General features: G+C 42.2%; 1 protein-coding gene across 4 annotated transcripts; it reads right to left on the bottom strand.

Moving 5' to 3' along the window:
- Positions 1 to 711: 711 nt before the first annotated feature.
- SIGLECL1 (SIGLEC family like 1) lies at positions 712 to 19,453 on the bottom strand. 4 transcript variants are annotated; one of them, XM_054465255.2, is made up of 6 exons: positions 18,740 to 19,252; positions 5,949 to 6,161; positions 4,395 to 4,676; positions 4,162 to 4,267; positions 2,516 to 2,672; positions 712 to 1,477 (listed from the first exon to the last, which is right to left on the bottom strand). In XM_054465255.2, the coding sequence occupies exons 2-6, from the start codon at positions 5,968 to 5,970 to the stop codon at positions 1,451 to 1,453; spliced, it is 594 nt and encodes a 197-aa protein (XP_054321230.1). In that variant the 5' UTR covers positions 5,971 to 6,161; positions 18,740 to 19,252; the 3' UTR covers positions 712 to 1,450. The 4 variants fall into 4 exon arrangements, with proteins under 4 accessions (XP_054321230.1, XP_054321232.1, XP_054321231.1 ...); XM_054465256.2 differs by having other exon boundaries at positions 725 to 1,477; positions 5,949 to 6,071; XM_054465257.2 differs by lacking the exon at positions 4,395 to 4,676 and having other exon boundaries at positions 720 to 1,477; positions 18,740 to 19,453.
- Between the last annotated feature and the right edge of the window lie 29 nt (positions 19,454 to 19,482).

Below are 19,482 nucleotides of genomic sequence, written 5' to 3'. Positions count from 1 at the left end.
AACATAAACGTCCACCCTGAGTGTAAGACGACCATCTAGCTGGTGCTACAGGATCACTGTATTTACTCACAAACATTGCCCCAGGGAAGAGATGACCCTCTTTCCACCCAGTGAAAACTACTAGCATCTGGCCAGGCGCGGTGGCTCACGCCTGTAATCCCAGCACTTTGGGCGGCTGGGGTGGGCGGATCACCTGAGGTCAGGAGTTCAAGGCCAGCCTGGCCAACATGGTGAAACCTTGTCTCTACTAAAACTATGAAAAATTAGCTGGGTGTGGTGGTGTGTGCCTATAATCCCAGGTACTCTGGAGGCTGAGGCAGGAGAATCACTTGAACCCGGGAGGCAGAGGTTGCAGTGAGCTGAGATTGCACCATTGCACTCCAGCTTGGGCAACAAGAGCAAAACTCCGTCTCAAAAAAAAAAAAAAAAAAATCTACTAGCATCTGGCTAAAGGAACAATACATAGTTGTGGTTCATTCTAATGCCAGAATCCCTTTCCCATTTCTTGCATGCCTGCCTTTCAATCTGGCCAAGAACTATTGCGACAATCTTCTAACTAGCATCTTTACCTCCAGCCTTACCCGTTCTAAATATGTCATATGTGGGGTCAGGGTAGGGATATGATTTTTTTGTCTATATCTGGTCACTCTACTTGCTTGCTTCAAACCTTACAACAGCTTATAATTAATTAATTAATTAATTAAATCGTATGACAAACATTCTTGAGATCTTATTGTATTTTAGGCATCATTCTGGGTGCTGGTGATAAAAGTAGAAAACAAGGCAGACAAAGTCCCTGTTCTCTTGGAACTTACATTCTAAGGGAGTCAGGATAAGATCCTACAAGATAAAGCTCCAAAGCTCCAATGAATCTTGGCATTCAGGGCCCATCGTCATGTTTTTTCTCACCTGCATCTCTGAACATTACTTTTCACCCACTCTCCACCCAGATATGGGTCATGTGATGTTCAAGGGTTGGGGAATGAAAGATCTTGTCCAAAGATAGACAGCCACCAAGCACTGAAGTTGGGATTCTATCCAGATATGAAGGCTTGAAAGCCTGGCGCTCTTGTAGGTGTATCTCAGGTACTGGCACACAGTAGGCGCTCAAAAGCAACTTGCTGATGGACTTGATTCGTATTGTCACATGTATTTTTCCTTCTTTTGACACCTTCCCAGGGTGGCACAGATTTCTTCTGTTTAGCCAAACAACAAATTACAAAGTTTGTCTTCAGAGGTTCTAAGACTAGGTCTAAGAGTAACCACCTATTCAAAGGAGAATGAGTGTAAGGGATGTGTGGGAATTGAGAGGGTTCTGGGAGCTGAGGAGATCCCAGGGGGCTCCAGGTTTATTACAGCCTCCAGGGTTTCTGTGGGCGCTATAAATTTTGCAGACTTTTGTAATTCCAGGGATAATGGTGACTCCAGGTATGATGCACGTTCCACAGGCTTAGCTGGCTCGTTTATCTTGCTTTTCCTGAAAGCGAGGTGCAAAATAGGACAAAGAAAAAAGAATGTTGGAACAGGTCTAGAGGTGAGATATCCAACTTAAAAAGACACCCCCTTGTGCACAGAATTAAGGCAACATGGAGTGAGCACTGGCTTAGCCCTTCCTCACAACCCCGTGGTTAGAGCCTGCAACTCGGTCTTCTCCCTCTGGTCCCTCTCTGTGCATCTTCAGTACCAATAACACTGACTGTTCCTCAGACTCCTCAGAGAATCTTGCCTGACTTCCTCAGGTAGGTTTGGTCCCTCCCTCTTCTGCACCACTGTAACTCCTGGCTCAGCATCCCCTACTGTGAAGGTGCCTTCTCCACCAGTCTAGTTGCTCTCTGAGGACAAGGCCTAGGTTTGGCCCATTTCTGAGGCCCCAGCATTGCCCAGCACAAAGATTAGGAGACATTTCAGGAAATATTGGTGGAATTTAACACATGGTTTATCCACAAAAGGACACTAACTGTTCATGCAGGGTGTTAGGAGGGCAGCAGGACAATTCTGATTCTGGAGAATCATAAACGATAAATAACAGTGAGGCCTAGCAACCTCGGACACTGTATCTTCCAAGCCCTGCTGAGGATGTGGAGTACAGGGTGAATGAAGGAGTAACCTGGGCTTGGCCTAATCTCTAACCACTTCAGGCTGACTTGGCCCGTGGCATCTACACCAAGCTAACTGCTGCCGGCCATACACTCAGACACCAAATCCTTGGTTTCCACTCTGATGCTACAATTGCTGTTAGGATTTTCCCCAACTGCCTTTTCAGTGGGAATTCAATGTACTGGTGTGTGTGTGTAAACTGATTTCAATTGTTCTTTAAATTGTTTCTCTTAACTTTCATCCTTCTCCTCTCTGGGCCTTAGCTTCCTATTTATAAAATGACCTGAAAGCACACTCTAGCATTAGGTATCCTACAAGACAGGATGATAACACCTTCAAAACACTGTGTGCTGCTTTCCCTGTGGGTCTTATTGTCAGTATTCCAATAGACTAGATTCCAGACACAATAGGTACATACCAATATCCGGCTCTCAGAAAATGTGGCGACTATGGGTTTTCCTGGTTCCTCAGGCTTCAGAGACATCTCGAGCTCTTGGCTTTCTCTGACTTTAGAGCTCTTTTTTGCACTGATTGCTGCAGCTTTCTTCGCCTGCTTCTTTCTGATATGTTTCACTCTAAGGAAATAAGCCTTGGATTGGTTCTGGCTCTCCATCTCCCTGAATCCCCAAATGGGCTCTATCTTGACCAGAACTTCTGATTTAGAGCCTCAACAACAGTACCAGCTTGCTGTATGACCTAGGGCAAGCCACACATCCTCTCTGGGAATTAGTTTCACACTCTGAATAATGGTGATACCCTGCTTATTAGGCTGTGGGGCTCAGATGAGGTCAGCTATGAAAGGGCCTTGCAACTGGCAGAGAGATTGTTACTGGTCTTCAAGTCCAGTTGATTATACTTTGAAAATAGCTCCTCAGTTTGCCCTGCCACCTCACTCCTCACCTTTGTCTCCCCATAGCTGGCCATGCCCAAGTCCCACCTCTCTGCTGCCCCTCATCACTTGCCCCAGGTCAGGCCTTCTATTTCCTGCTTAGTCCCCTGTACCAGCTTCCTACCTGGCCTCTGACCTTCTGGCTCTTACTCTCTCTAATCTGTGTCCCACCCCAAGCTCAAGCTTTCCTTCACAGCTTAGCACTCTTCCTAAGAGTGCTCCGAACTGAGGATTTAGTCCAAGCTGTCTGGACAGGCTCCCCTGCCGGACTCTCTGGCCTGACTTCCTGCAACTCAGCCCTTCTCACTCCATGCTTCTAGCTAATACATGCAGCTAAGTTTTAACACCCTGTGAACCAACACCAAGGATGTCTTTCAACCTCATTTTTAGCCATTACCTGGCACTTTCAATGCACCTGACATTATACAAAGACACTGGAAATGCCTCAAACATGCCTCTGGGCATCTGCATACAAAGGTTGGGTATCCCTTATCTGAAATGCCTGGGACCAGAAGTGTCTCAGATTTCAATTTTTTTTTTTTTAGATTTTGGAATATTTGTTTATACATAAGGACATATCTTGGGGATAGGAGCCAAGTATAAAAACAAAATTCATTTATGTTTCATATATACCTTATACACATGGCCCGAAGGTAATTTTATACAATATTTAAAATTATTTTGTGCATGAAATAAAGTTTGTGTGCATTGAACTATCACATGAGGTCAGGTGTGGAATTTTCTACTTGTGGCATTATGTCGGTGCCTTGAGAACTTTCGGATTTTGGAGCATTTCGGATTTTGGATTTTTGGATTAGATACTCAATCTGTACTATTAATACTTCCCACCAAGCTAATGAGTACTGAGCCCTGCAGGCCCACCACAGACAGCACCCCAGGGACTCGCTGCTGCCTTTTTCAGGGCTGCCAAGCCCCTTCTTGGTCTTCTTCTTTATAAAATGTGTTGAAAGTGTCTGTTTTATGACGCAGTTTTACGGCTCTGTATAGTCCTCATGGCCCTGGATTGTGGTGACCATGTTTGGTACATCTTCCCCTCTTTAGACCCTAAGCTCCTTGAGGGGAGGGGTCCTGTCTTTGCTCTCTCTGTGCCAGGGCTGCAGCCAGGGCTTGCCAGGTAGTAGGGCTTGTGGGTGAATTTTAACCCTAGTACTCACATGAGAGGGAGGAGGCAGAGGAAGAGCAGTGCAATTACAATTCCCCCATAGATAGCACCCTGGATCAGCCCTTTCACGAAGGCCTGGGCAGCCAAAGAACTCTTTCCTGGAAACAGAGAGCATGTGAGAAGTTTGGCATCGGAGCCAAAACTCTGCTCCATTCTCTAGCCCCAGTGACTGTCCCCATCCCGCTTATTGTCCTCACCCAGTCACCGAGCCCCCTCCACCCTCACTTGACATCAGTAGGATGCTCAAAGCGTGGGTTCCATTTTGGTTCTTCCCCTCACAGAGAAGTCTCATGCCCATTTCTGGCTCTTCAGTTAGGCTGATGGTGCTGTTAGCCCAGGGGCCAAGCATGGTGGAAGTCACTTGGAGGCTGCCATCCATGCCATCCACACCCACGGGGACTCCTCCCATCCACCACTGCACAGAGGGTGTGGGAATCCCATGGAAGGAACAGCTGCACTGCAATGTCTTCTCCAAGGAGCAAGAAGAGTTGACCAGCTTAGCAGGTACTGTGGGGAGGAAGGGTCAGGAGTCAGCAAGGCATCCTGACTTCCCTCTTCCAGTTTCTCCAGCATGCAGCCTTCTCTTTATTTGCTATTCACAAGGAGCTTCAGAAGGACTTTCTGGAAGCCCACAGGATTCAGACCTCCCAGACCAGTTCCCCTCTATCTTCTCTCCTCATCTGGCCTGAACCTGATTGCTAGACTTTCTTGAGGGGTGGCAAGTAAATTTTCTTAGGCTCTGCATTGTCTGTGATCCCTCACCTACCCCGCAAGGCTAGATGTCCAAGACAGACCTCCTACTCTGCTTCTCTTCTTCCCACGTGCAATATTCCTCTTAGGCTCTATGAACAATTCTGCCTCCATCACTTACTGTCTGGATGCTGCTGGGCAAGTCACTCCCCTTATCTTTGCTGTTTCCAAGCCTGGAAAATCGGGATATTTGCTGAACCTATCTCATATTATCATTGTTATAAGAATGAATGCCCCAAGATTTGCAGTGCACCCAGCTCAGTGAGTAGTGAAGTATTACCCATTCAATAAACAGAACATCTTTCTTAATTTCCTTCTTCCCGGTCCCAAGTGGCCTTTGGTGGAACATTCACTGGAAGCCAAATGTACTATGGCATCTTCTGTGTAAGAATGTTGGAAACTGCCGCGCTCTATTTAGAACAGGTAGGACATGGTGGCCATTTGATGAATATCATGGATTAGGAGGGAACAGTCACATTCATCAAGGTCTCTAATAATGAGGAATCTGTCTTCAGTGTTGACACACACTTTTTCATTGAAGTATTTTGAGGTTACTGGAAGAAAGGGGTAATTTTCCCCTAACCAGTAGCTCCTGATCTCGGTCTCTTCACCTGAGTCACTTGCGGGGCGCTGTTGAGGAATTTGCGGGGGACTCTCATGTACGGCCCCCTCTATGGCTGTTTTCTGAATTGTCTTTTCCATCTGGCAAAGTGTGCCCATGGAAACGCTGAAAAGCTTAACTTCAGGGCTTCCAGTAATGTCTGAAACAGCTCTTAGTGCTCTCATGCCTTCATAGCACCCACACTCTCCATCCCTCTCCCTTCCCGATTTGCTCTTTGCTTCAGACACCCCAGCCCTGTCAAAATCTGACACACAGAAGATGTCTAATTCAAGTTGATTATTTGGTACTTATGCCCGTATGTCCTCTTTCTCCATGCCTCCATAGCCCATCCTCTGCCCTGCCAACACCCAGGCCCTGGAGTCTTGGCTTCCAAACACACCTCCAGTGCTGCTTCTCACCTTACTTACCCAGCTGTAGCAGTGGAAGCATCACTTGCAGCAGCAACAGTTCTCAGGAACAGCAGAAGCTCTTTAGTACACTGGCTCTGACATCAGAACCATATGGTTCAGAAGGAGTGAGGTGATGGGTAACTGAAAGAGGATGTGGGGATAGGGAGAGCAGAAAGTATCTTTAGCCAAGTCAGGGGCTTCTGTCTCTGGTCATCGTGAAGGCCTGTTCACCTGGAGAAGCAGGAATTATATGGGATGAGATGATCATGAGCACGTACGGGCAGGGAGGCAATTAAGATTGTCTGTGAAGCCTCAGTGTCATGTCTCCTTTATTCTTTGTTTTATTTTTGTTTTTTGAGATGGAATCTTACTCTGTCGCCCAGGCTGGAGTGCAGTGGCTCGGTCTCGGCTCACTGCAACCTCCATCTCCCAGGTTCAAGCGACTCTTCTGCCTTAGCCTCCCGAGTAGCTGGAATTACGTATTCACCACCATGGCCAATTAATTTTTGTAGTTTTAGTAGAGATGGGGTTTTGCCATGCTGGCCAGGCTGGTCTCAAACACCTGACCCGCTTTGGCCTCTCAAAGTGCTGAGATTACAGGCATAAGCCACCATGCCCGGTTTGTTTTTGTTTTTGAGACAGGGTCTTTCTCTCTCTCTGTCACCAAGTCTGGATTGCAGTGGTGTGATCACTTAAGATAGAAAAGCGTTGACATTCTCTCAGGAAAAATATGATAATGTTTAGTTTGGTGAGAAGTGTAAAACAATATCTCCCCACCACAGTATAATTGTTTTGCCATAAAATTTGAAATGAATGGTGTAAGTAATGTTGTATAGCATGGCACAATGTTTCCTTTTATATCCCATGTAGATATTTATTTAATAAATTTGTTCTTAGTAAATTTCTATTAAAAAAAGAGACAGCATGAGACCCTGTCTCAAAAAAATGGCCAATTCCAATTCCTACGGGATATCATGACTTAAAAATCCATAGTAATTCCAGCTTGGGCAACATGGTAAAACCCTGTTTCTACAAAAAATACAAAAATTATCTGGGTGTGGTGGTACGCACCTGTAGTCCCAGCTACTTGAAAGGTTAAGGTGGGAGGATCACCTGAGGTGGGGAGATCAAGGCTGCAGTCAGCTGTGATCACGCCACTGCACTGTAACTTGGGCAACAGAGTAAGACTCTATCTCAAAATAAGTAAGTAAATAAATAAAATACATGCATGCATAGTAATTCAGAGAGTATGGTATTGACACAAGGATAAATAAAAATACCAATGGGACAGGCTATGTGGTTGAGAAAAATACCTATACATGTGTGATCACTTGGTTTAGGATAAATATGGCACTGCATAGAAGTTAAAGGACTCTCTTTTGAATAAACTGTCAGAATAACTGGATAGCCATACAGCAAAAGGAAATAAGACCCCTACCTCATGTCATACATAAAAATAACTTCTAGGGACATTGGGAAAGTCCTTAGACTTTTTTTCTAGAACAGTGCTGTGCGAAGAAATATAATGTGAGCTATAAACGTGGACTACATGTATAATTTTAAATTTTCTAGCAGCCACATTAAAAAGGAAGAAATGGTTAAAATTAATTTTAATGATGTTTCATTTAACCTAGTGAAAGAAACCTATGTTATTCACTAGGTTATTCATATTGAACCTAACCCAATATTTCAACATGGAATCAACACAAAATTGTTAAGATTTGGTACTTTCTTTATACACTCTTCAAAATCTTGTATATATTTTACACTTACAGCACACTTCAATTCAGACTAGCCACAATATAAGGGCTCAATAGCCATATGTAGTTAGTAGCTACCATATTGGTCAGTGGAATTCTTGAATACAATATAAGAGAGTATCTTGGTAAGTTTTAGGTAAGGAAATATTTCTTTAAAAGGGCCAAAAAGCACTAGCTAGGAGGAAATATAGATAAAATGGACTGTATCAGAATTAATTTCTGCATTTTGCCATAAAATTTGAAATGAATGGTGTAAGTAATGTTGTATAGCATGGCACAATGTTCCCTTTTATATCCCATGTAGATATTTATTTAATAAATTTGTTATCAGTAATTTTCTATGAAAAAAAGAGACAGCATGAGACCTTGTCTCAAAAAAATGGCCAATTCCAAATCCTACTGGATATCATGACTTAAAAATCCATAGTAATTCCAGCCTAGGCAACATGGTAAAACCCCGTTTTCATCAAAAGATACCATTAAGAGAGGACAAATGCAAGTTACGGGGCTGGAGAACATACTTGCAACACATACAACATGCTTGCATCCAGAACATAGCAAGGATAAAGAGGGTAATGAATGGTGTAGTACATGAGTGGAGTGTTTGGGGTGTTGTTAATGTTCTATTTCTTGACCTCAGTGGTGGTTACACTGGTCTGCTCCCTTTGTGATAATTTGAGTTGTATACTTACTATCTGTATTAATACTTCTCTGTATAAAACTGTACTTTGATTTAAAAGCTTGTTTGAAAATAAAGAGAGAAACAAACAGAAAGGATACGAAAGGGAATATGGAATGGTTGGGACAAGTAGAAATCATGTACCTAGATATTAGATTTAAACTCCAATACATCAGTGATTTAACTAACTATAAATGACTTAAATTATCCAGTTATGAATCTAAGATCATCATACTGGAAAAAAGAAGCAAAGCCAAACTGTATGGTGTTTACAAAAGACACAACCAAAGCATAAGTGTAAAGGACAGTTAAAAAACCAAAGAATGGGCCGGGCGCGGTGGTTCATGCCTGTAATCCCAGGACTTTGGGAGGCCGAGATGGGCAGATCACGAGGTCAGGAGATCGACACCATCCTGGCTAACACGATGAAACCCTGTCTCTACTAAAAATACAAAAAATTAGCCGGGTGTGGTGGGGAGCACCTGTAATCCCAGCTACTCGGGAGGCTGAGGCAGGAGAATGGCGTGAACCTGGGAGGCGGAGCTTGCAGCGAGCCGCGATCACGCCACTGCACCCCAGCCTGGGCCACAGAGCAGGACTCCATCTCAAAAAAAAAAAAAAAAAGGAAAAAACCAAACAATGAAAACATATACCAAGCAAATACCAACCAGAAAACCAGGTAATGCAGACATACCTACATTAACATCCCATAAAGCAGACTTTAAGCAAAAGGCATTACCAAAGATAGAATGGCATATCTCCTAATGATAAGATGACATTAACAGGAATAAAGTATATATTTAAAATTTCTGTTTGCCTACTAACATAGTCCAAAAATATATAAAGCAAAAAATCTACAAAAATAAAAGGGGAAACAGACATCCACAATAGTAGTGTGACATTTTAATCACTGTTCTCTCAGAAACTGATAGAACAAACAGATTATTGGAATATATAAAGATTTCAACAACTTGATCAGCAAATTTGACCAAAAATGTATAGAGAATACTGCAGTCAATAACTGCAGAATACAATTTCTTTGTAAGCACACAGAGAACATTTACAGAAATTGACCACAGCTCGATCATAAGACAAATCTTAACAAAATTTCCGTGAAAATATTTAAAATCTCATTAATAACCAGCAAAATGCCTGTTAAAACCATCAGATACCAGTACATATCCAAGACAATATATCAAGTCTTGGTGAGAATGTGGTACTCAACTTTCACACACTATTGGTGGAAATATAAATCAGGGCAACAAAGTTATTTATCAAAGCAGAAGATACACATACTCTATGACCCTCAATTCCACTCCCAGATATATACTTTAAAGAAATGTTTGTGCATATGTATGACAAAAAGCAATGCAAAAATGTTTACAGTGGTATTATTTAAAAATAGCTAAAAAGTTAAACAATCCAAATGCCAGTAACACAGGATTTTGAAAAATGAGATACTACACAGCAACGAAAACCTACGAGCTAATGCTAGATGCAACAACATGGACCATTCTTACAAATAAAATATTGAATGAACAAAGCCAGACACAAATAAGTAATAATGTATGGCAGCATTTCTTTAAAATTTGAAAAAAACTGGGCAAAATCAAGTGTTTAAGAACGCACACACAAGTAGTAAAAATCCTTTAAAAGTTGCCAAGAAATGTCCAGCATAAAAGGTAGGATATTAATTGCCTTTTTGGGAGGAAGGAGGTCTGTTTCTCTGTTTATTTTATCATTTGTAGGGGGTATGAACAGGTCTTTCGAGATACTGGCTATAGTGAATTCCATAAGGCTGTACCCTATATAGGCATCCTTTTAATAGTACAGTTTCCCATTGCCCATCTGCCTGACCATATGGCCTGGCCATTGGCCACTGCCCATGAATTGGTAAAAACCCAAATGTAGAGGCAGTTCAGCCCACTGAAGTGACTTGTTTTTACCTTCCTCAGTATGAGTGCCAGTCTTCCAAACAGGATGTTATTAATTCACTTTGGAATTGCCATCCATAAATCAAACAGCCCTTAGTTGGTCAATCAAGAGCTATTAATAGACATCATCCAAGTAATAATAGGATCTTGCAGCTCTTCAGTAGGGAAAAAGAGGCTACCTGTTCATAAATATAACGAGTACCTCCTTGCATTTCCCTGGTAGCATGTTCCTGTATAGACAATTTCCATTTTATTATGAGACTCTTTTGGGCATAGCCTTCCTTACTACAGTGTTTTTCCAACATTACAAACACATCATGAGGATTTCAGGTGTCAGGATTATTATGTCCTTCAATGATGGGGCAGACTCAAAGCCCAATAGGCAGCTAGTTGTCTCTCAACTGGAAATTTTCTGGCCCCAAATCCCAGCATTCTCCACTGGGTGGTGCTCACTGGCCTTAGCTCCAGTCCGCCTAAATAAAGCAAACATTAAGCTTCTAACATGTTTTGTCCACCAGATATCCTGTACTGTTTCAAATTAACAATTAGTGTGGGCTTGGGCAATCTTATTGGTTCCTATTTAGCATATTCAATCAATACTGGTTGAAGGGAAGATTTACATGCCTTCTGTTTCATAATAGTACGTAGGGGAACTCTTCCCTAGTTGGACACAATATCTTTCCTCATAATACATTTAGGTAAATACATTCATATAACATATTCACACAGTCTGTCCAAACACTCCAATTTTCATCCAAAGTTTCACCTGAATCTCATCCACTTTTGCAATCCTATGTCTTCGCAATCTAACCATAGATGCTATTAGAATTTCACCAACCTTTTTGGAATCGCAGTGTATAAGACTCCCACATGAGTCCCAGAAATATCTCTTATCCATCCCCTGACTATTGTACTACTAATGTGCATATGACTTTGGGTCCTCAGTTAGGGGTCAGGCCAAGCAACCCAGGCCCTTTTGTCATTTATCTTGATTAGATCACATGTTCGTCCCCTCAGGAGATCTGAGGTCAGATTTCCCATTGTCATGTTTGCCTTCTGGCTTTTAAAATTCCTCCAAACTAGGGTAAATATAGCAGACTTGATGGGGGCCCTTCAACACTGGAGGGCAAGTCTGGGTTCTCACTGCTCCACCTAATTTCTAAGAGTGCTCCATTGAGACCTTTGTTTTGACTCCCTCAATGTCCACTTAACTCATCTCATTTCTTAATAACTGTTTATAAAGATTTCCACCCTCTTGGAAATGTTCATCTTTTCTCACTCTCTGGTGAACCACTCTAATTTTCTTTGCCATCTGTCATTTCAGCCTAACTTTTCCCTTTAGCAGCAGCCCTGAGGCTAGCAGCTGTAGCTCAGGCTGGCCAGAGCCCAAGATTGGGCCAGCATCAGGATCCGCCTCAGCCACTTTCATTTTAACGATTACAGATAAAAATAGCCAAGGGATTGCCTATTTAGTTTGTTTCCTTATGCATCCATAGTGGGTCAGCTCCTTGGGGGTTGGATCCATTGTATTGAAAAAGCAATGGTAACTTTTACCTCCTGTAACTGTTTGCAGAACAGCTGCATTTCTATACCCATGGGTGACCGCAGGACAGCCCAGGAATCAAAGGCTTATCATCTTGACTTCACATCCTTCCTCTTCTCAAACCATATGTTTCAGTGAGTCAGGGCTGTTCTAGTGAATCCCATTTCTGATACTACTGAAAAGTTAGGGAATGGTCCATAAGATCCCCTCATTTCTGACACCAACTGAAGATATCAAGGATCCCTGATTACCCTCAGTTCTCAAATCGTTTGCAAGGTTTGGAACCCCAAGACTACCCTTAGGTTTGGTAATTCACTAGAAGTACTCACAGAATTCACTGAAAACTGTTATACTCATGATTACTGTTTACTACAACTAAAGGATAGAGATTAAAATCAGCCAAGGGAAGACACACAGGGCAGAGGCCAGAAGTTCCCCACGCAAAGCTTCTAGTTATCCTCTCCCCGTGGAGTCATAGACAGCATAACTTAACTTTCCTGGTGATAATGTGTGACAATATGCATAGTATTGTCAACTAAAGAAGCTCACCCAAGCCTTGTGTCCAGTGTTTTTATTGGGCCTCCATCGTGTAACATGGTGACTTCCCTCATGGTGGATCTTAGCATCCAGCTCCTCCTGAAGTTGAGCTGATACCATTTGATCCAAAGCCCCTATTCTAAATCACATTGTTAGACTATCTGGTATTGCTTCCACTCTAAATCACATTGTTAACATTATCTGGTGTGGCCAGCCCTCGCTCTAAATCACATTTCTAGAATATTCAGTGTGATGCAAGGTCCCTGGGCAAACAAAGACAGCCCTATGAGGTGTGACATTCTAAGAGCTAGGGAGTGTCTTCCAGAAGCCAAGGGCAAAGGCCAGACCTCTCTTCGGGCAAGGTTAAGTTCCTTAGTACACAGAATAAAATGTCAAATTCAGAATAGCAGCTATCTCTTGGGAGATGTGTTTGGGGAAGGGAGTATACCAGGGGTAGTGTTTTCTTTCTTTCTTTCTTTTCTTTTTTTCTTTTTTTGAGACAGGTTCTTACTCTGTCACCCAGGCTGGATGGAGTGCAACAGAGCATTCACAGTTCACTGCAGGCTTGACCTCCCAGGCTCAAGCAATCTTCCTACCTCAGCCTCCCAAGTAGCTGGGACTACAGGCATGTGCCACCATGCCTGACTAATTTTTTAATTGATGTAGAGATGGGATCTTGTTATGTTGCCCAGGCTGGTCTTGAACTCCTAGGCTCAAGCAATTCTCCCGCCTGGGCTTCCTAAAGTGCTGGGATTACAAGTGTGAGCTACCGTGCCCAGCCAGTGCTTTCAATATTAAGCTGGTGATGGGTATATGCTCATTATACCATATTTATATCTTTCTATATGTCTGAAATATTTCACAATCTTTAAATGAAAACTGGATCATTTGTCATTTATATGAAAGCTTTATATATATAATATGTAAATGTATATCTACATATTCATATATAATACACTCATAACTATACATATATGAATGAGTAAAACAAAGATCTAGAATGATGTATAATTTGATACCAGTGCTTACCTATGGATAGAGCAGTAATCAGAGATGAGATTATAGAATTTTCAGTTTTTTAATTCCAGCTTTATTGAGGTATAACTGACAAATAAAAATTGTATATACTTAAGGTGTACGACATGACGTTTTGATGTATGTATGCACTGTGGAATGATTACCACAATCCAGTGAATTAACATAATCATCACTTCACAGTTACCGTTTTTTTGGTGGTGAGAACACTTAATATTTACTGTCACAAAATATCAAGTATACAGTACAGTATCATTTACTATAGTCACCATGGTGTACATGAAACCTCCAGAACTTATTCATTCTGCCTAGCTGAAACTTTGTACCCCTTGACCAATATCTCATTTCCCTTAGCCCTCAGCCCTGGCAACCACCATTCTATACTTTGCTTTTATGCGTTTGACTTTCTTAGATTCTACATATAAGTGAGATCATGCAGTACTTGTCTTTCTGTGTCTGACTTGTTTCACATAGCATAATGTCTTTCAGGTTTATTTACGTTGTTGCAAATGGCAAGATGTCCTTTTTTAAGGCTGAATACCTTCCACTGTGTGTGTGTGTGTGTGTGTGTGTGTGCACAATAAATCCTCACTTACCATCATCATTCAGTTCTTGGAAACTGCTACTTTAAGTGAAATGATGTAAAATGAAACCAATTTTACCATATATAAGAACATGCAAACTCCACACAGATACTGGTCCTGGCTGGGAATTGATTATTTTCTCTTATGATTAGACAATGTTGAACAAAATGACATTATTTGAATGGGGTGTGTGTGTGTGTGTGCGTGTGCATGTGTGTATACATATATAATATTTTCTTTACTTATCTATTAATGGACACATTGATTCCATGTCTGAGCTATTGTGAATAATGCTGCAATGAACACAGGAGTGCAGATATCTCTTCAAGATACTGAGTTCATTTCTATCAAATATATGCCTAGAAGTGGGATTGCTGAATCATATGGTAGTTCTATTTTTAATTTTTTAAGGATACTCCATACTGTTTTCCACAGCGGTTATACCAATTTACATTTCCACCAACAGTGTACTAGTTTTACTTTTCCCCACATCCTCATCAACACTTGCTATCTTTTGCCTTATTGATATAGCCATCTAATAGGTATAAGGTGATATCTGTGGTTTTAATTTGCATTTCTCTGATGATTAGTGATGTCAGGCATTTTTTTTATATACCAGTTGGCCATTTTGGTATGTCTTCTTTTATGAAATGCCTATTCAGGTCCTTGCCCATTTTTTAATTGGGTTATTTGATTTTTTTGCTATTGAGTTGTTTGAATTCCTTATGTATTTTGGATATTAGCCCCTTATTAGGTGGATGCTTTACAAATATTTTCTCCCATTCTGTAGGTTGTCTCCTCACTCTGTTGATTGTTCCCTTTGCTGTTCAGAAACTACTTTGGTGCAATCTTGCATGTCAATTTTTGCTTTTGTTGCCTGTGTTTTTGCAGAAATATCCAAAAAATTATTTCCCAAACCAATAATTTTTATTGTGTATTACATATAAATATACAGAAGTTTTCTCCGATGTTTTCTTTTAGTAGTTTTACAATATCAGGTCTTATATTTAAGTCTTTTCTTTTTTTTTCTTGAGACAGGGTCCCACTCTGTTGCCCAGGCTGGAGTGCAGTGGTATGATCTCGGCTCACTGCAACCTCCATCTCCCGGGTACAAGCGATTCTTGTGCCTCAGCCTCCTGAGTAGCTGGGATTACAGGCGTGTTCCACCATGCCTGGCTAATTTTTGTATTTTTAGTAGAGACGGGGTTTCACCATATTGGCCAGGCTGGTCTCGAACTCCTGGCCTCAAGTGATCCACCCTCCTTGGCCTCCCAAAGTGCTGGGATTACAGGCGTGAGCCACTGCGCCCGGCTATATTTAAGTCTTTAACCCATTTTGAGTTTATTTTTGTATTTGGTATAAAGTAAGTGTCCAATTTCCATGTGGATATCTAGTTTTCCCTAAAATTTTCAGGTTTTTATTTAACCATGGGTCTACAGGTAGCTAACCTTTTTATAATTAATTTTTTTATTGAGATATAATTCATATACCATAAATTCACCATTTTAAAGTGCACACAATTTAGGAGTTTTAGTATACTCATAAAGATATGCAGACATCACCATTACCTAATTCCAGAGCACTTTCATCACCTCCCTAAAAACACCAATATCCATTAACATTTATTCCCCATTTCCCCAAACCTCAACTCCACCCCCTAGTTGTAGGCAACCACTAATCTATTTTCTGTAATTATAAATTTGCCTATTCTGGACATTGTATATAAATGAAATGATATAATATGTGGTCTTTTGTGTCTGGCTTCTTTCATTTAGCATGCTTTCAAGGCTAATTCATTTTGTACCAGATAGCAGTACTCCTTTCATTGCTATCATTGAATAATATTCCATTGTATGGATAGACCACATTTTGTTTATCCATTCATCAGTTGATGGCATTTGGGTTGTTTCTACTATTTGGCTACTGTGAATCAATCCTTTTTTTTTTTTTTTAAAGAGATGGAGTCTCACCCTGTCACCCTGGCTTGTGTGCAGTGGTACAATCACAGCTCTCTACAGCCTCGAACTCCTGAGCTCAAGTAGTCCTCCCACATCAGTCTCTCGAGTAGCTGGGACTTTAAGGGCGCACCACTAGACCCAGTTAATTTAAAAAAAATATTTTCTGTAGAGAGAGAGTCGAGTCTTGCTATATTGCCCAGGCTGGTTTTGAACTCCTGGGCTTAAGCAATTCTCCTGCCTCAGCCTCCCTAAGTGCTAGGATTACAGGCATGAGCCACTGTGCCCTGCTGTGAATCAATTCTGAATGACTGAATCATGCTATGACTGTTAACCACTTTTTTGGTTAACATCTAATGAAAAACTATGGTTGCCATTTACAACTCTAGAGACATAGAAATTTTATCTAACTTTTATCTTAGTCTCAACAACTCTGTGAGGTACATCTCATTATCAACACTTCAAAAAGGAAGGCAGAGATCCACAAAAGTACTATGACTGGCCCCAAGACATGCAGCCGTTAGGTTGATAGATTTCAGACTCAACCTTTGACTACAAATGTGGTGTCTTTTTCATGATTCTATTTTGCCTTAAAAACTGCTGTATAAGCATGGTGAAGTTCATTCTCCTCTCCAAGTTCATTTCCTCATGAATAAAATATAAGAATAAATCAGCTAGCCCTGATGTGACACACAGTATACTTAGATTTTTCCTGGAAGTGGACCAGAAGTCAGAAGACCTAATCTTTGTCACTACTTCCTGGGTGATTCTGGGTAAGTCACTTCCCTCACTGTCAGCCTGCTTCAGAGACTAAAAACAATCATAAATGAGTTTTGTTTGGCCTACAAATGCTTACTTTTTAAAATTAACTTTTAAAATGGGATAACATTTAATAATCAGGGCACTTCACAAAAAATTCAAACAATCAGCTTCTCTCTCTCTCTTTTTTTTTAATTTTAAATTCAAGTCAAACTGCCTAGATATGAAGGTTAGCTGTTTTATAGTGTGCAAGTAGCTTCACCTCTCTCTAGGCCTATTTGCTCATTTTAAAAACATGGATAATAATAGCACCCATCTTAGAGTTGTTGTTAAGATTAAATGAGTCAGTAGAACAGAACCTCACATTTTTGAGTAAGCACTCAAAAAATGTTAGTTACTATGTATTAGGTTCCCTGCTTAGCTCCTATCAGCATTTAACTTGGAGCCACTTTTTTTTTTTTTTTTTTTTTAACACAGGGTCTGGAGTGCAGTGGCACGAACACGGCTCACTGTAGCCTCAACTTTCCAGGCTCAAGTGATCCTCCCATCTCAGCCTCCAGAGTAGCTGGGACTATAGGCACAAGCCACCACGTCCAGCTAATTAAAAAATTTTTTTTTGTAGAGACAGAGTCTCATTATGTTACCCAGGCTGGTCTCGAACTCCTGGGCTCAAGCAATCTTCTCACCTCAGCCTCCCAAAGTGCTGGGATTACAGCCGTGAACCAACACACTCAGCCTGGGACCACTCTTGACTACCCCTAATCCCTTCCCAGAGTTCTGGAACCAGCCCTGTCCTTTCCTATTCCATATTTCTGCATGTTTTACCAGATCTCTCTGAGAGGTCTGTGCTCCCAACCCTTAGCCTCCAGACTGATTGCCCTTTTTCCTTCTCACATAAAAAAGATATTGCCCAAGTTTCCAGGTCGTTAAATGTCTCTCTCATTCACGCCACATATCCACTTTCTTTTTGCATTGTCAATTTTTTTTCCTTCCCCTTTCTCCCATTTAAAAGCCCATGTTAGATGGTTGGAATGAGCCTTGTCTAGGTCCTGGCCCAGGATTTGCCAGTAAAGCACTGAATAACTGTGGTAAAATATTTTTCCCTCTTCTTATTTCATCATGCGTAACATGATTGGGTTTTACTGCTGGAGATATAATGATCCATTTAACTACAAAATTCTGATTTCTTCTTTCTTCTCTCCATCAGCTTTAGAGCATACATGTGATGACTCCTCATGCACCCATTATATTTTCTTTTTCTTTTCTTTTCTTTTCTTTTCCCTTTTTTTTTTTTTTTGAGACAGAGTCTCGCTGTGTTGCCCAGGCTGGAGTGCAGTGGCATGATCTTGGCTCACTGCAACCTCTGCCTCCGGGGTTCAAGTGATTCTCCTGCCTCAGCCTCCCAGGTAGCTGGGACTACAGGCACAGGCCACCATGCCCATCTAATTTTTGTATTTTTGGAAGAGACAGGGTTTCACCATGTTGGCCAGGCTCGTCTCGAACTTCTGACCTCAAGTGATCGCCAGCCTCAGCCTCCCAAAGTGCTGGGATTACAGACGTGAGCCACTGCGCCCACCCTATTTTCCTTGACAGTCGTGTCTCTCAATTTTCCTTCTGTCTCTTGTTCCAAAGGGCTCCAGGATATTCTCTGTTCTCAGCACACTTCCATCTGTGTATTTCCTTAGCAGGGTGTGAGTGATGCAAAGGTGTTCGGCTTTCTAAGGGAAGGGCTGACTTACTAATGACTGACCTATTTATGGTGAGGAAAACGATTTTCTAGGGAAAGCCGGGATAACTAACAATGAAACTGATAGACACACATGGGATAACTGTGTGAGTAATGACTGGGTGTCTTGCAGGGGTGTAACTTACCAAGAGATCGACTTATGGGGAGCCTAATTAACCAATGAACAGGGCAGGTTCTGAAGGGAGTGGATTTTCTCATTAACTGATTTTCAAAGGGACTAACCGTTGACTCATAAGGGCACTGACCTGATTGTGAACCCACAAGCCGCTTGCTTACCTTCTTGGTAGACGGATGTCGCCCCAGCTGCCCTCCAGCTGACCAGGTAACTGACGTGGTGGAGGCTGAGGAACGCGGCCACTGGCTCCTGGCGAACTCCCTGACTATGCTTAATCTCACCGCCTGACTGTTCCAGATTTAGCCTTTGTCTGACCAAAGGGCTCTCAGGGGCCACACTGGCACGAGAGCCGCCCTGGTGGCCTAACCGACCTGCGGCTGCCCCACGGCCCAAGGATCCGCTGACTGACGCTGACTGGAAGCCCAGTTAATGCAGGTTCAATGAGGGAACCCAACAACCGCCAACAACCGCCAACAACTGCCAGGGACCCAACAACCGCCAGAACCCAACAACTGCCAGGGACGCCAGTAGGCCAGGCACAGCCTTGTGCGACTAGGGATCCTCAGTCGGCTGTACAGAGATAGCAGTGTGAGGCCCGTGATAGCCGCTGCAAGACCTGCTAGCTCGCATCATTAGGTGAGTGCATCCACCCCACAGCCAATCGGCGTCTGCATGGGCTTACTTTACACAGCCAATCAGAGGCTGCATGTGCTTATTTTACAACCAATGAGAGGCTGCATGGGCTTATTTTACAGCCAATCAGAGGCTGCATGAGCTTATCTACAGCCAATCAATGAGGCAGAAGAAGCATTGTGTCCACTGGTGTGTGCCCCTGGGAGCTGATGCACAGCTGCTGCCAGAGTCAATCAGGAACTGCAACTGCAACTCCCTCCTCCAACATTTG

Source organism: Pongo pygmaeus, chromosome 20 (assembly GCF_028885625.2).
Source record: "Pongo pygmaeus isolate AG05252 chromosome 20, NHGRI_mPonPyg2-v2.0_pri, whole genome shotgun sequence".
Taxonomy (NCBI): domain Eukaryota; kingdom Metazoa; phylum Chordata; class Mammalia; order Primates; family Hominidae; genus Pongo; species Pongo pygmaeus.
Note: the sequence above shows the minus strand (reverse complement) of the source record. Positions and strands in the feature narration are given on the sequence as shown.

Excerpts from the sequence above, each read along its gene's own strand:
- SIGLECL1 (XM_054465255.2), bottom strand. The coding sequence starts at position 5,970 with ATGCTTCCACTGCTACAGCTGG. Across the intron at positions 4,268-4,394 it reads GAGCATCCTACTGATGTCAA|GAAAGAGTTCTTTGGCTGCC; the intron begins GTGAGGGTGGAG and ends CTCTGTTTCCAG. Across the intron at positions 2,673-4,161 it reads CTCTGCCTCCTCCCTCTCAT|AGTGAAACATATCAGAAAGA; the intron begins GTGAGTACTAGG and ends TTATTTCCTTAG.